At 49.5% G+C, this 16,955-nt stretch overlaps 1 protein-coding gene across 3 annotated transcripts in view; it reads right to left on the bottom strand.

The window, feature by feature from the left end:
* The window catches only part of LOC128482685 (phosphofurin acidic cluster sorting protein 2-like), a 47,248-nt gene that overhangs the window by 10,627 nt on the left and 19,666 nt on the right, over positions 1-16,955 (bottom strand). For 2 of the 3 annotated variants that reach the window (XM_053458536.1, XM_053458538.1), the window contains exons 9-19: positions 16,298-16,354; positions 16,048-16,199; positions 15,601-15,691; positions 14,531-14,596; positions 14,023-14,147; positions 13,705-13,834; positions 12,966-13,070; positions 12,340-12,443; positions 12,109-12,263; positions 10,741-10,851; positions 10,551-10,653 (exon numbers count right to left, since the gene is read on the bottom strand). In XM_053458536.1, the coding sequence (XP_053314511.1) occupies positions 10,551-10,653; positions 10,741-10,851; positions 12,109-12,263; positions 12,340-12,443; positions 12,966-13,070; positions 13,705-13,834; positions 14,023-14,147; positions 14,531-14,596; positions 15,601-15,691; positions 16,048-16,199; positions 16,298-16,354 (1,199 nt within the window). Of the gene's footprint in view, positions 1-2,215; positions 3,082-10,550; positions 10,654-10,740; positions 10,852-12,108; positions 12,264-12,339; positions 12,444-12,965; positions 13,071-13,704; positions 13,835-14,022; positions 14,148-14,530; positions 14,597-15,600; positions 15,692-16,047; positions 16,200-16,297; positions 16,355-16,955 lie in introns of those variants that run through there. The other variant, XM_053458537.1, reaches the window with a different exon arrangement.

Below are 16,955 nucleotides of genomic sequence, written 5' to 3'. Positions count from 1 at the left end.
GGAACGCATCTACGGTATAACCACAAAACATACACACGGCACAGTGACAGCCGGAACGTATCTACGGTATAACCACAAAACATACACACGGCACAGTGACAGCCGGAACGCATCTACGGTATAACCACAAAACATACACACGGCACAGTGACAGCCAGAACGGATCTACGGTATAACCACAAAACATACACACGGCACAGTTACAGCCGGAACGCATCTACGGCATAACCACAAAACATACACACGGCACAGTGACAGCCGGAACGGATCTACGGTATAACCACAAAACATACACACGGCACAGTGACAGCCGGAACGGATCTACGGTATAACCACAAAACATACACACGGCACAGTGACAGCCGGAACATATCTACGGTATAACCACAAAACATACACACGGCACAGTGACAGCCGGAACGCATCTACGGTATAACCACAAAACATACACACGGCACAGTGACAGCCGGAACGCATCTACGGCATAACCACAAAACATACACACGGCACAGTGACAGCCGGAACGGATCTACGGCATAACCACAAAACATACACACGGCACAGTGACAGCCGGAACGCATCTACAGCAGGGCTCGACAAATCCCAGGCGCCAGGTCGCCATGGCGACAGAGAATTTTATCCTGGCGCCTAGGTTTTGTCAGCCTCTTACATCCAGAAAAAATTGTGGATGTAAGAGGCTGAGTCACCACACGGGGGCGCTGCTGCTGCTGTCTGCCCAGGAGTCTGGGCAGACAGCACAGCCACTCCGAGCCCGCCCCCGAGCCTGAGACCACTCCCACGGAGTGATCCTGTAGGCTGAAAACGTGGTTGCTGCAAACCAGCAATCGTGTTTTCAGTTGCCACAGGCAGCTTCAGGGAAGGGGTTTGTGTGTTGATTGGGTCCCCACACAAGTGTGGGAACCTGACACAACACCCCCCTGCTGCCTGATCGCTCCATGAGAGCGACAGTGCAGCGTTAACCCCTTCAATGCCGCCATCGCGGCATTTAGGGGTTAATTCCCGTTTTGTACGGGGCTCTGCTGCTGGTGGTCTGCCTGGAAGCCCAGGCAGACCAGCAACAGCAAAAACGAGCCCCCACAAGCCCTTTGATGATTCCTGTAGGCATGGAAGCCTACAGCAGTCATCAAAGACTCCCCCCTGCAATGGCTGGCCTATAGACCAGCAATTGAGTCCCAGCTGCCAGAGGCAGCTTCAGGGACAGGGTATCTACGGTATAACCCCAAAACATTCACACGGCACAGTGACAGCCGGAACGCATCTACGGTATAACCACAAAACATACACACGGCACAGTGACAGCCGGAACGGATCTACGGTATAACCACAAAACATACACACGGCACAGTGACAGCCGGAACGCATCTACGGTATAACCACAAAACATACACACGGCACAGTGACAGCCGGAACGCATCTACGGTATAACCACAAAACATACACACGGCACAGTGACAGCCGGAACGGATCTACGGTATAACCACAAAACATACACACGGCACAGTGACAGCCGGAACGCATCTACAGTATAACCACAAAACATACACACGGCACAGTGACAGCCGGAACGCATCTACGGTATAACCACAAAACATACACACGGCACAGTGACAGCCGGAACGCATCTACGGTATAACCACAAAACATACACACGGCACAGTGACAGCCGGAACGGATCTACGGTATAACCACAAAACATACACACGGCACAGTGACAGCTGGAACGGATCTACGGTATAACCACAAAACATACACACGGCACAGTGACAGCCAGAACGGATCTACGGTATAACCACAAAACATACACACGGCACAGTGACAGCCGGAACAGATTGACAGAGTAACCACCATACATGCACACGTGCCAGTCCATATACACACGGCACAGTGACAGCCACAACGGGCCATGGAATAACATGGTACATACATAGGGCGCTGTAACGGATACTGATCAGAAGTATAACTACGGTACATACACACGGCACGGTGAGAGCCGGAATGTGTCGTGGTATAACCACAGTACATACATAGTACATACATACAGTATGGTAACAACTGGAACAGATCGACGGGTACAACTGCCATACACACATATTAACATAGAACCCGCTGGCAGATCGGCCCCATCCGCCCCCCGTCTAGTCGCCCGTTTCTCCTGCTGTAAAGACTCAAACCTTAATTAGTCGTTGGTCTCGTCTTAGATTCAGGAGCCGTATGTCTATCCCATGCATGTTTAATAACCTCACTGTATTACCCTCTACCACCTCTGCTGGGAGGCTGTTCCACTTATCTACCACCCTCTCACTATAGTGGTAGATTAGTGGCACATGACAGACTTATCAGAGTATACCCACTCCACATACAGACAGAACATGGACAGACTGAACGGAGTCAGTATAGCCGCTGTACATAAACTGTACAGCCGTAACAGGCGCTCACATGAACGGTACAGTCAGAATGGAGCAGTGATACACAGAAGTCACGCAGCAAAGTGACAGCTGGAATGTTATTAGCGCTCTCTGCCCGCTGCACACAGGATCCGACTTTCATTAATTAGAGCACAAAGTCACAATCACAAGCCTTGATTACTCACAATAAGCCTCGATCACAGTGAGTGCACGGTTTTCACGGACAATGACCGAGCAGAGCCCGTATCATACGGACTCAGGGAGATCTTACAGTCTAAAGACAGCCAGGGAGTCACTCGTCAAACAGAGCGGCCACTCACACAGTCAACAGATCAATGTGGAGCCAGATGGCAATGAGCCTGAAACACAGTCGGATGTGAGGGGACGACAGTAATGACTCAAATGGGAGGACAGAGAGAGACGTGAGCAGTGGGGCAGGAAGGCAAGAGATGCTGGGGGAAAGGCAAGTGCAGACCGGCACAAGCAGGACCAAAGCCTGGCAAGCAGCAGGGGACACAGGGCTTTCTGGAGATGGATGAGCGATTCAGGCAACATTAGTAGGGTAGAGGGTGATGAGCAGTAGAAGACGGAGAGTATTAGAGGGTACGAGGGGCAACAGTACCTGGTATAAAAATCAAAGTAAAGACTTCTCTTCCTGGACAGCCAGAAACCAAAGAAACATGAGGTGAGAATCATACATGCCACACAGACACGGCTGGAAGCGTGTAACTGGCCATGCCACAAACCACTGCAACCAGCCAGATGCATGATGTCACCTTACAGGACACCGCAGCCAATCAGACGTATGAGGTCAGTCAACAGGACACTGCAGCCAATCAGACGTATGAAGTCACTCAACAGGACACTGCAGCCAATCAGACGTATGAAGTCACTCAACAGGACACTGCAGCCAATCAGAAGTATGAAGTCACTCAACAGGACACTGCTGCCAATCAGAAGTATGAGGTCATCTAACAGGACACTGCAGCCAATCAGACGTATGAGGTCACTCAACAGGACACCGCAGCCAATCAGACGTATGAGGTCAGTCAACAGGACACTGCAGCCAATCAGACGTATGAGGTCATCTAACAGGACACTGCAGCCAATCAGACATATGAAGTCACTCAACAGGACACTGCAGCCAATCAGACGTATGAAGTCACTCAACAGGACACTGCAGCCAATCAGAAGTATGAGGTCACTCCACAGGACACTGCTGCCAATCAGACGTATGAGATCACCCAACCGGACACTGCTGCCAATCAGACGTATGAGGTCACACAACAGGACACTGCAGCCAATCAGACGTATGAGGTCAGTCCACAAGACACTGCTGCCAATCAGAAGTATGAGGTCACCTAACAGGACACTGCTGCCAATCAGACGTATGAGGTCACCTAACAGGACACTGCTGCCAATCAGACGTATGAGGTCATCTAACAGGACACTGCAGCCAATCAGAAGTATGAAGTCACTCAACAGGACACTGCTGCCAATCAGAAGTATGAGGTCATCTAACAGGACACTGCAGCCAATCAGACGTATGAGGTCACTCAACAGGACACCGCAGCCAATCAGACGTATGAGGTCAGTCAACAGGACACTGCAGCCAATCAGACGTATGAGGTCATCTAACAGGACACTGCAGCCAATCAGACATATGAAGTCACTCAACAGGACACTGCAGCCAATCAGACGTATGAAGTCACTCAACAGGACACTGCAGCCAATCAGAAGTATGAGGTCACTCCACAGGACACTGCTGCCAATCAGACGTATGAGATCACCCAACCGGACACTGCTGCCAATCAGACGTATGAGGTCACACAACAGGACACTGCAGCCAATCAGACGTATGAGGTCAGTCCACAAGACACTGCTGCCAATCAGAAGTATGAGGTCACCTAACAGGACACTGCTGCCAATCAGACGTATGAGGTCACCTAACAGGACACTGCTGCCAATCAGACGTATGAGGTCATCTAACAGGACACTGCTGCCAATCAGACGTATGAGGTCACTCAACAGGACACCGCAGCCAATCAGAAGTATGAGGTCACTCCACAGGACACTGCAGCCAATCAGATGTATGAGGTCAGTCCACAAGACACTGCTGCGAATCAGACGTATGAGGTCATCTAACAGGACACTGCAGCCAATCAGATGTATGAGGTCAGCTTATGGGACACTTATGCTGGATGGATATACACAGACTGTCCAGGGCATCTGCCTCCGTGCGTGATCTCAAGACATGTTTTATATCCATCATGAAATCTCTCCAGCTCTCCCTACAGCGTGGGCCAGATCCCAGGAATGATCCCAGCCACCCCCGGGGACAAATACTCTGCAGATATCCCTTCAACAAGAATAGATCTTTCACAACAATCCCAAAAACCTGCATAAAGTAGATCCCCAGATATCAGCTAACTACAGCAACAGATCCCCAGCAGGGAACTAACTCCATCAGCAGATCCCCAACAACCATCTTACAGTAACAGATCCCCAACAGCCATCTTACAGTAACAGATCCCCAACAACCATCTTACAGTAACAGATCCCCAACAACCATCTTACAGTAACAGATCCCCAACAATCACCTTACAGTAACAGATCCCCAACAACCATCTTACAGTAACAGATCCCCAACAACCATCTTACAGTAACAGATCCCCAACAACCATCTTACAGTAACAGATCCCCAACAATCACCTTACAGTAACAGATCCCCAACAATCACTTTACAGTAACAGATCTCCAACAATCACCTTACAGTAACAGATCCCCAACAACCATCTTACAGTAACAGATCCCCAACAACCATCTTACAGTAACAGATCCCCAACAATCACCTTACAGTAACAGATTCCCAACAACCATCTTACAGTAACAGATCCCCAACAATCACCTTACAGTAACAGATCCCCAACAATCACTTTACAGTAACAGATCCCCAACAATCACTTTACAGTAACAGATCCCCAACAACCATCTTACAGTAACAGATCCCCAACAACCATCTTACAGTAACAGATCCCCAACAATCACCTTACAGTAACAGATCCCCAACAATCACTTTACAGTAACAGATCTCCAACAATCACCTTACAGTAACAGATCCCCAACAACCATCTTACAGTAACAGATCCCCAACAATCACCTTACAGTAACAGATCCCCAACAACCATCTTACAGTAACAGATTCCCAACAACCATCTTACAGTAACAGATCCCCAACAATCATCTTACAGTAACAGATCCCCAACAATCATCTTACAGTAACAGATCCCCAACAATCACCTTACAGTAACAGATCCCCAATCACCTTACAGTAACAGATCCCCAACAACCATCTTACAGTAACAGATCCCCAACAATCACCTTACAGTAACAGATTCCCAAGAACCATCTTACAGTAACAGATCCCCAACAACCATCTTACAGTAACAGATCCCCAACAATCACCTTACAGTAACAGATCCCCAACAACCATCTTACAGTAACAGATCCCCAACAACCATCTTACAGTAACAGATCCCCAACAATCACCTTACAGTAACAGATCCCCAACAACCATCTTACAGTAACAGATCCCCAACAATCACCTTACAGTAACAGATCCCCAACAATCACCTTACAGTAACAGATCCCCAACAACCATCTTACAGTAACAGATCCCCAACAATCACTTTACAGTAACAGATCCCCAACAACCATCTTACAGTAACAGATCCCCAACAATCACCTTACAGTAACAGATCCCCAACAATCACCTTACAGTAACAGATCCCCAACAATCACTTTACAGTAACAGATCCCCAACAACCATCTTACAGTAACAGATCCCCAACAACCATCTTACAGTAACAGATCCCCAACAACCATCTTACAGTAAGAGATCCCCAACAACCATGTTACAGTAACCGATCCCCAACAATCACCTTACAGTAACAGATCCCCAACAACCATCTTACAGTAACAGATCCCCAACAATCACCTTACAGTAACAGATCCCCAACAACCATCTTACAGTAACAGATCCCCAACAATCACCTTACAGTAACAGATCCCCAACAACCATCTTACAGTAACAGATCCCCAACAACCATCTTACAGTAACAGATCCCCAACAACCATCTTACAGTAACAGATCCCCAACAATCACTTTACAGTAACAGATCCCCAACAATCACTTTACAGTAACAGATCCCCAACAACCATCTTACAGTAACAGATCCCCAACAACCATCTTACAGTAACAGATCCCCAACAATCACCTTACAGTAACAGATCCCCAACAATCACCTTACAGTAACAGATCCCCAACAACCATCTTACAGTAACAGATCCCCAACAACCATCTTACAGTAACAGATCCCCAACAACCATCTTACAGTAACAGATCCCCAACAATCACCTTACAGTAACAGATCCCCAACAAGGATCTAGACTACCTACTAGAGCAGATCACAAACAATGATCCCAATAGGATGAGATACTAAGCAGGGACCCAGAAGACTCGCAGGAACAGATCATCACCAGAAAGCTCCAGTCACTTGTAGTAGAGCTCCAGATATCCAGGGGTGAGCTTAGGGGTAACGGCCCCCGGGTGCTGTACTTCTCCCACGCGCATTCTGATCCACAAACTCTCTCTAACACCATACTCTTACAAGTACACACGCTACAGTCCCTTCACTCACGCCACCTACCCCAGACTCACCTCGGAAACTCTAACTCCAGACGCTGACCCACACACTATCACAGTCCAGTAACACACACTGACACCAAACTCTACTCACGCTAACACAATCTACAAGCGTCAATACACTGTTTAACACCATGCAGTAACAAATTCCAGCCAGCAACATACGCTCACACACGCTACAACATACACTAATACACACATACTACTGTCATACAGTAACACACACTCACTCACAATAACACCATACACTAATACACACGCTACAACATATACTAATACACACATACTACTGTCATACAGTAACACACAGTCACTCACAATAACACCATACACTAATACACACGTACTGCTGTCATACAGTAACACACACTCACTCACAATAACACCATACACTAATACACACGTACTACTGTCATACAGTAACACACACTCACAATAACACCATACACTCACACATGCTACAACATACACTAATACACACATACTACTGTCATACAGTAACACACACTCACTCACAATAACACCATACACTAATACACACGCTACAACATACACTAATTCACACATACTACTGTCATACAGTAACACACACTCACTCATTCACAATAACACCATACACTAATACACACGTACTACTGTCATACAGTAACACACACTCACTCACAATAACACCATACACTAATACACACGTACTACTGTCATACAGTAACACACACTCACTCACAATAACACCATACACTCACACACGCTACAACATACACTAATACACACGTACTACTGTCATACAGTAACACACACTCACTCACAATAACACCATACACTAATACACACGTACTACTGTCATACAGTAACACACACTCACTCACAATAACACCATACACTAATACACACGTACTACTGTCATACAGTAACACACACTCACAATAACACCATACACTCACACATGCTACAACATACACTAATACACACATACTACTGTCATACAGTAACACACATTCACTGTCAGGAACCATGGCTTTTTCATACCTGTGCCATTTACATCTGCTACCACTAGTGGCCTCCCTCCGCCCTCTGGAGCACTCAGAACTCAGGTGTGCCTTGTTACCTGGGTTGAGCCCTAGTCTACATCCAGCTGGGCATTGTTACCTGGATTGCCCTGCCTTTATGAACCTGCCCTGCCCTTCAGTCAGGGCCTTTGTATTGAAGTCTATGGACCTTCCTGCTGTGGCTCTGCACCTGTACTGTTTCTGGTTCCCTGCTACTGTGTCCTTCCAAGTGGACTCCCCGCTACTGTGTCCTTCCAAGTGGACTCCCCGCTACTGTGTCCTTCCAAGTGGACTCCCCGCTATTGTGTCCTTCCAAGTGGACTCCCCGCTATTGTGTCCTTCCAAGTGGACTCCCCGCTATTGTGTCCTTCCAAGTGGACTCCCCGCTATTGTCCTTCCAAGTGGACTCCCCGCTATTGTGTCCTTCCAAGTGGACTCCCCGCTATTGTGTCCTTCCAAGTGGACTCCCCGCTATTGTGTCCTTCCAAGTGGACTCCCCGCTATTGTGTCCTTCCAAGTGGACTCCCCGCTATTGTGTCCTTCCAAGTGGACTCCCTGCTATTGTGTCCTTCCAAGTGGACTCCCTGCTATTGTGTCCTTCCAAGTGGACTCCCTGCTATTGTGTCCTTCCAAGTGGACTCCCTGCTATTGTGTCCTTCCAAGTGGACTCCCTGCTATTGTGTCCTTCCAAGTGGACTCCCTGCTATTGTGTCCTTCCAAGTGGACTCCCTGCTATTGTGTCCTTCCAAGTGGACTCCCTGCTATTGTGTCCTTCCAAGTGGACTCCCTGCTATTGTGTCCTTCCAAGTGGACTCCCTGCTATTGTGTCCTTCCAAGTGGACTCCCTGCTATTGTGTCCTTCCAAGTGGACTCCCTGCTATTGTGTCCTTCCAAGCGGGCTGTGTGCCTTTCGTACCCTTCCAAGCGGGCTGTGTGCCTTTCGTACCCTTCCAAGCGGGCTGTGTGCCTTTCGTACCCTTGCAAGCGGGCTGTGTGCCTTTCGTACCCTTGCAAGCGGGCTGTGTGCCTTTCGTACCCTTGCAAGCGGGCTGTGTGCCTTTCGTACCCTTCCAAGCGGGCTGTGTGCCTTTTGTGCCCTTCCAAGCGGGCTGTGTGCCTTTTGTGCCCTTCCAAGCGGGCTGTGTGCCTTTTGTGCCCTTCCAAGCGGGCTGTGTGCATTTCGTACCCTTCCAAGCGGGCTGTGTGCCTTTCGTACCCTTCCAAGCGGGCTGTGTGCCTTTCGTACCCTTCCAAGCGGGCTGTGTGCCTTTCGTACCCTTCCAAGCGGGCTGTGTGCCTTTTGTGCCCTTCCAAGCGGGCTCTCTGTCTGTCGTGCCCTTCCAAGCGGGCTCCCTGCCAAAAGACTTATTACCTATATTTATTTTGCCATACGTCCGGTTACTTGCTTAGTCTATATTACCCTTATTTGCTGGTTCTGTTATATACATAAAATTCACTGCATTACCTGGATTTCTGCTTGTGGTATCTTTGTTTGCATAATCATGCACCGTGGGTTACAGACTGAACCCCAAGTATCCCCTGCGCATGGGCTCCTACCCGACCTGATCACCCGAGTCCTGACACTCACTCACAATAACACTATACACTAATACACACGTACTACTGTCATACAGTAACACACACTCACTCACAATAACACCATACACTAATACACACGTACTACTGTCATACAGTAACACACACTCACTCACAATAACACCATAAACTCACACATGCTACAACATACACTAATACACACGTACTACTGTCATACAGTAACACTCACTCACAATAACACCATACACTAATACACACGTACTACTGTCATACAGTAACACACACTCACTCACAATAACACCATACACTCACACACGCTACAACATACACTAATACACGCGTTCTGCTGTCATGCAGTAACCCACACTCACTCACAATAACACCATACACTCACATGTATATTATACACACACAGTTCCTCTCTCCTCTCGCTCATCACCATTAGTCAGGGGTAAATCTGGTTTGAACACTGATGCCGCGGCACCGGCGTCTCGCTGAGATGGACCGGTAAGGCTGACAGATAATAACCGGTTAATAGGCCGGGGGTGAGGGTATTTACCGGCCAATTGCAGCACCAAAGAGAACTTCAAGCAGCCTGATGCTGGGCAACTGCAGCCCGATGCTGGGCAAGTGGAGGCTGTTTATGGACGCCCGGGGGCAGAAATCACACACACCACACAGCCTTTGTACCCCGAGCACAACATTGCGGGTCTGTGCTAAAGGTGTAAACACACAGAGCGTGGTCAGGCAATAAACATTCGCATCATCACAGATCCCCCGACATACAGATCCCCGGCGGCGCACGCTCCCGCTCACCTCCGCTGCCGGTAAGTCAGCATTGCTTCAGAAATAGAGAGCTGGTGCGTGACGGACGCCCCGGTCAGATACTGCGACACTCGTCCCGCCACATCCAGACGGTCTATAGGTGACAGGACACGGAATCACAACTCTTCTACAAAATGGTTGCCAGATTTCTACCTGCCCCAAGGAGGGCAGAAACTCTCACCTGACGCGGGAGGCTCCGCTTGGCAAAACACGTCCCTCCACGCTAAATCCATGAAAAGGGAGCTGTATTTACTATCGATGGAGGCCAGGTACTTTGCCACAGGGTGAGGGCCTGCAAGAGAGAACATATAAACATACCCAGGCCAGGGGGCAGAAACAGAGTGCGGGGTGAATAGTTTGTGCATGGAGGGGGGGGATTTGTGTCCCTTAAAACTCTACTTTAGAAGAAGAACGGTCTTGATGGGGAACATCATGTTACATCATGGGGAACATCAGAACGTGTGGGATTATGTTAGATTAGGGGTAATATGTTCTGTGTGGGATTATGTTAGATTAGGGGTAATATGTTCTGTGTGGGATTATGTTAGATTAGGGGTAATATGTTCTGTGTGGGATTATGTTAGATTAGGGGGAACATGTTCTGTGTTGGATTATGTTAGATTAGGGGTAATATGTTCTGTGTTGGATTATGTTAGATTAGGGGTAATATGTTCTGTGTGGGATTATGTTAGATTAGGGGTAATATGTTCTGTGTTGGATTATGTTAGATTAGGGGTAATATGTTCTGTGTGGGATTATTTTAGATTAGGGGTAATATGTTCTGTGTTGGATTATGTTATATTAGGGGTAATACCGTAAGACTTTAAAGTGGGGGTGCGGCCTATATTCGGGGTCTAGCGCCCGACGCCCGGGACATGCAGTCCCGGGTGCCGGGCAGGCAGCGGGGTTAGGATACAGATCCCCCGCAGCGGTGCAGGGGACCTGTATCCTACTGTCTGATACGCTCAGACAGCCTCCCCTGCCAGCACTTCCCACGGGGGGGGGGGGTTGCCGGCACGGGAGGTTGTCTAAGCGCATCGTGCGGATGCGTTTTACCTCTGCACCCCCCCGGACTTACCGGAGCAGACTCCCGGGTGTCTTGCAGGGTCGGCGGGGGACATCTACGCAATACAACTTCCGGTGCCGGCACCGGAAGTTGTATTGCGTAGATGTCCCCCGCCGACCCCGCAAGACACCCGGGAGTCTGCTCCGGTAAGTTGGGGAGGGGGGGCAGTGGCAGCGTATCTCGGGGAGGGAGGACAGTGGCAGCGTATCTCGGGGAGGGAGGACAGTGGCAGCGTATCTCGGGGAGGGAGGACAGTGGCAGCGTATCTCGGGGAGGGAGCACAGTGGCAGCGGATCTCGGGGAGGGAGGACAGTGGCAGCGGATCTCGGGGAGGGAGGACAGTGGCAGCATATCTCGGGGAGGGAGGACAGTGGTAGCATATCTCGGGGGGGGGGCAGAGTGGCAGCATGTTTTTTTGGTGCTTTTTTAAAGAAAAAAACTTTTTCTTTAAAAAAGCACCAAACTTTTAGGGTTTGTTCTCACCTAGTGGCAGAATGAGGAAGCGCAGGTAGCTGAGCCAGTCCGGCGTTTTCCCGGCCAGTTGTTCCACAAAGAACCTGAGGATGACGCTGAGATAACTCTGATCCCCGGCAATCAGGACCCTCACCGGGGGCGGCATCAGAGAGTTACAGTTACAGCTGGAGAACGAGAGACAGCGATCAGGACTGGGTAAGTGGAGATGAGAGAGACGTCACCTGTCTGAGGACCACTTACTATCTCTGAATGCGAGTAATGATGCCGCTGAAGGCAGCCTGAACGTCTGCCGAGGAACACGTGGACACCGTCATGAGCTTCCCCTTCAGCTGCTCGTTGAGATACTGTGGAGGGGGCAACAAAGCCAGAAATCAGAGTGACGGGGTGTTACAGCGAGTTTGTGTATTAGTATGCCTGTCAGGGGCAGGATGGCCGGGGGGGGGGTATTTCCCTTGGTTTGCCCCCTGTTATTCGAACCGGGCTGCTACAACTTGGAGTGTCCACCTGGCGCAGGTAGGAGCGTAACTACTCATTACCTGACCGTGTGGTGAAAGCTCCGTTCCAGGTTAGGGTGCTAAGTGCGATGGAGTGAAGTTTGAAATGCGAGTGGAGAGAATGGGATACAGTAAGTATGTTCTGTTAGAGTGTGTGTTGTGGTGACTGCGTCAGTTTGTGTGAGTGTGCGTTAATGTGAGAGTGAGTGTGCATGTGCTAGGGGCTGGGAAGCAATTAGCATTACCTGCCTGAACCTGGTTTACCTGCCCCTCCATCTCCTACCAATCCATGCCAGGGTAAATGCCACCCCATGATATGGCCCTCCATCTCCTACCAAACGTCCCCCCAGGATCCACCCCCTCATGTCCTACCTGCCCCTGCCACTCGGAGGTGCTGAGCAGGACGATGCTGTCTGGAAGATGCTGTTCAGATCCCAGGATCTCGTTCAGTTCATCAAACACCGACTTCCGTGGCACCTGAGAGCACGACCAACAACACACACTCACTACGCAGCGGGCGTCTTATTACACGCGTGTAGGCAAAGCTTTGCATGTATTAGGGGATTTGCCGTTTGGCCTGCACTTCTCTACCGGCTATGAAACCACAAAGAGCCCAAGGGACTCTTCACAGACGCCATCTGCCCCTTTACCTGTCGAGACAAGTACTTAACAGCCAATATTTACTGTATTTTGTTAAACGTTCTTATTGGCTGAAGATCTCGAAGGTGCGTGAGACTGGCCGTGTTACCGCTACATGCCCCAGGGGTGAAGATGCATTTGCTGAGGGGTCCGGCCTGGCAGCCAGAGGTATGGATAATACATTGAAGCTTCTGGCTGCGGAACGCGTCTGGCTAAAGAGAAGGGCCTCCGTGTGACAGGTTCACCAGACTTTGGGTCTCGTCGGTGGCATCTCATCTGCTCCGCATTTGTCCTTCGACTCACAATAAACTAATGGAGCGACACGGCCTCTTTAAACTAATCCACCAAACACCTTCCATTTATTGCCCCAGGAAACACGAACAGCCCCTGCCTGGATCTAAATGCCCTACACAGGAGCTAAATGACCTCCGATAAGACCGGTAGCGTGGAGGGGCAGATAGGTGACACTCACCTGGCTGCAGAGCCGAGAGTCCGGGGAGCTCTCCCCTTCCAAGCTGCTTCCTCGGTCACTCTGGGCCCGGGAGCTCTGCCGATCCTTCATAGAGATGCTGCGAGGGCCGCGGGTTAATTTGTTTTCCTGTCTGGGGGTGGAAGGTCAAGCTGCAGCTTCTAACCGAGCAGATCATTACCCCCAGACAGCTCTCCAGACATTGCTCTGTATTAGCCGCCGGCCCACCTACCCCTAACGACCCACCACACTGCCCCTCGTACCCTCCCATCAGTGGCAGTTTACCTGAAAGGTCTGCCACTAAACACTTCATCCGCTTACCTGGGAGACATGATGATCTGTGACTCGGCCCTGCCAAGCATGCCCAGGTGTGGCACCCTTTCTGCGCCGTCCCAGGTGGTGAGATCGGTAGCCAGGACCCCCCCTGGGGCAGAATCACTGCCTTCCTAATAAAGGACAAAAAGCGATTGTGTGAAGGAGACGCGTAACCCACCGATGCACGCGGTGTATCTTCATTTACTTTTCTATATATTATAGCATCCTCCAGCAGGGCGGCCCCCCTGAGCTCTGTGCTCGATGCGCGGATCTGCACGTATACCACGTCTAAGGCACCTGCTAGGGAGGAGAGGCTCGATAGTAAATAACAAGACACCAATATATACCAAACTAGAGAAGGAAACACAGGACTCGGGCAAAACCAGCCAGCGAGACCCCCAAAACTGTCCATCTTCGCATATTAAAAAAAAATATATAAAATGCATGCCGGCAGGTCAGCATTATAAGGGTTAACATGGTGGGTCAGTGGACCGGCCTCTAACGGGTAACTCACCATCGCAGGACGGGTGTCAACGTCCTCAGATCGAGATGTTCCTGGAACTCGCAAACCGTCAGCATCCTGCGAAACGACACAGATCGGTTACACGGCGGTCCGGCGGCAGGTTACCGGGGGATACAGAGCGCATGCGCGGCCCCAAACGGCTCTTGCGCTATTATACGTTTCCGCCATCTGTTCGCTTTCACCAAAATCCCCAATCCTTTCCACATTATAATTCAAAGCCACCGCTTTGGTAAATCGGGAAATAATAATCTCTTCCACCAAGGTGCCGTAAATCAGGTTCCTACGGACTACCTCTGGGCTTCGGCGTCTTTTTTTTGGTGACATTTCCACAGAGGCTGGTCCTTCCTTGCAGAGGCTCCCTGGCGTTTGGCGTTTGGCGGCGAAACCATTTTCATCCGCAGAACACAAAAGCATGTTTGGGTCGGTTATGGATATCATGAGATGTCAGCCGTCTGGGAGGAAGACGCGAGAACCCCCCCCAGCACCGTTAGCAGGATCATGTGATTGGCCAACGAGAAAGTGAACGTCTGCGCGGGGTCCAGAACGGGCAATGTCTCGGCACGAAGATCGGAAAAAAGGGGTCAATATGGCAAAAGCCTTGGTATTTGTGTCTGGATCAGGTACTCCCAGCGGATCGGGACTCCAGACATCGCGTGGATTGCAGCAATCGCATGATGCACATTAAAGAAAATCTGAATTTATGGGGTCCTCAAGCTTCTCGCTTTTACTATTAACTTCTTCAGGAGAAGCTACAGGTCCTGACGCCTTCTTACCGGATCCGTCCAAAGGGATTATAACCCTAACTCTCCCCTCCGCTTATGATGACTTCTACAGTTTTTCCTCGAAGCAGATCTCAAGCTTTCCGTCCTGGTACCTCTGAGGCTGGAAGAAGAACGCAAGACTTCTACCATCTCTCCTGACATCCAGATTCATCGAAGTCACATTCTAATCGTTATTAGGAGAACCCTGGGATCCAGAGCAGTTTTCGGAGAGCTCCATTCTGGCCATAGCACATCGCGCAGGCGCACGCTATGCCAGTGACACGCGCTGTCTCTACTTACTGCACTGAAGGTCTTGTCGGTCCCTTTCTGGCTGTTAATGCTGCCGATCTCTGTCTGGGATCCAGAGTTCGAAATCCCCTCGAAATATCGTCTGAAAGGCAGAAAAGTAAATCCAGGGAAGATCGTGCAGATCCCCTCCCCCATTTCCTAATGAACTAAACACCTTCAGTCCCCTATGGACGTACATGAAGGTCCTAAAAAGGCATTCAATCAATCCCTTCAGGACGGACAGGTACATCTCCCACTGCTGGACTCCTGCTGACTGATCGTTTGTAAAGGTTGCCGGCGCGAGGGACGCCGTTCGGTAGGGAATGCCCTGATGATGTCCCCTGTTCGATCTGTCCAAACCCTGCTGGGATACCTGATCCCCCGCATCACAATCCCCAATGCATCCCATTGCGCTGGCTCTACATGTAAAAAAATCGGGGTCATCTGGGGGTCTCTCACCTTAATGTGGGTTTCGGGGTGCTCATGACACTGTCGTTGTCCTCAATGTCGAAGCCGCTCTCGCTGTTGTTGCACTCGTCCAGACTGTCGTACAATAGCCCCAGCTCCTCCTCCTCATCCGGCTCCCGACATGTGTGCTCCGTGTCAAGAGGCTGCCCGCGAGCCGAGGAAAACGAGAGAAGACAGAGAATGACACAAAAATCTGCGAGCCGACGGGAGGTTCTCGTCAGCGCCCGCGCCTCGTACTCACGTCGTCATTCACCTTGAACCTCTTCAGTAACGATACAAACTTCTGCTTGAAATTTGGCTGCAAAAGAAGAAAAATAACATTTTACCCGAAGTTACAAAGCGAATACGGCCACAAAGCACCGGGCACTCTACTGCGCATGTCCGGCTGATGCAAACATAGAAACCCAGATTGGCCCCATTTGGCCCCGTCTAGTCGCCCATTTCTCCTGCAGTAAAGACGCAAACCTTAATCAGTCGTTGGTCTCGTCTTAGATTCAGGAGCCGTATTGTTGGTTGAATTAATGGTCGAATTCTCCTCAGAAAGAGTTTTCCTTTATTTAGATCATGCGCAGAATCGAGACAAGGCACACAACACACATACATCGAAGCCTTGTCTGATTACACGTTTAGATTACATGGTTTATATAACCTCTTATTTACTTCTAATAATATATATATTCTGATTGGTTACTTTTCAAGGAGGTAACGCCTCTTAAGCTGCATAATTAAGAACGGCCTATACGTAACCCTTTGCACATATATATATATATATATATATATAGAAAAGGCATAGAGTAGACGTCTTGGCGCGGTTTCATGGATAACCCGTGAATATATCATAGACTAGACATTTCCTGTTTTCTTATGTCTTTGTCAGCATTAATATTTACGATAACACG

Source organism: Spea bombifrons, chromosome 3 (genome assembly GCF_027358695.1).
Source record: "Spea bombifrons isolate aSpeBom1 chromosome 3, aSpeBom1.2.pri, whole genome shotgun sequence".
Taxonomy (NCBI): domain Eukaryota; kingdom Metazoa; phylum Chordata; class Amphibia; order Anura; family Pelobatidae; genus Spea; species Spea bombifrons.
Note: the sequence above shows the minus strand (reverse complement) of the source record. Positions and strands in the feature narration are given on the sequence as shown.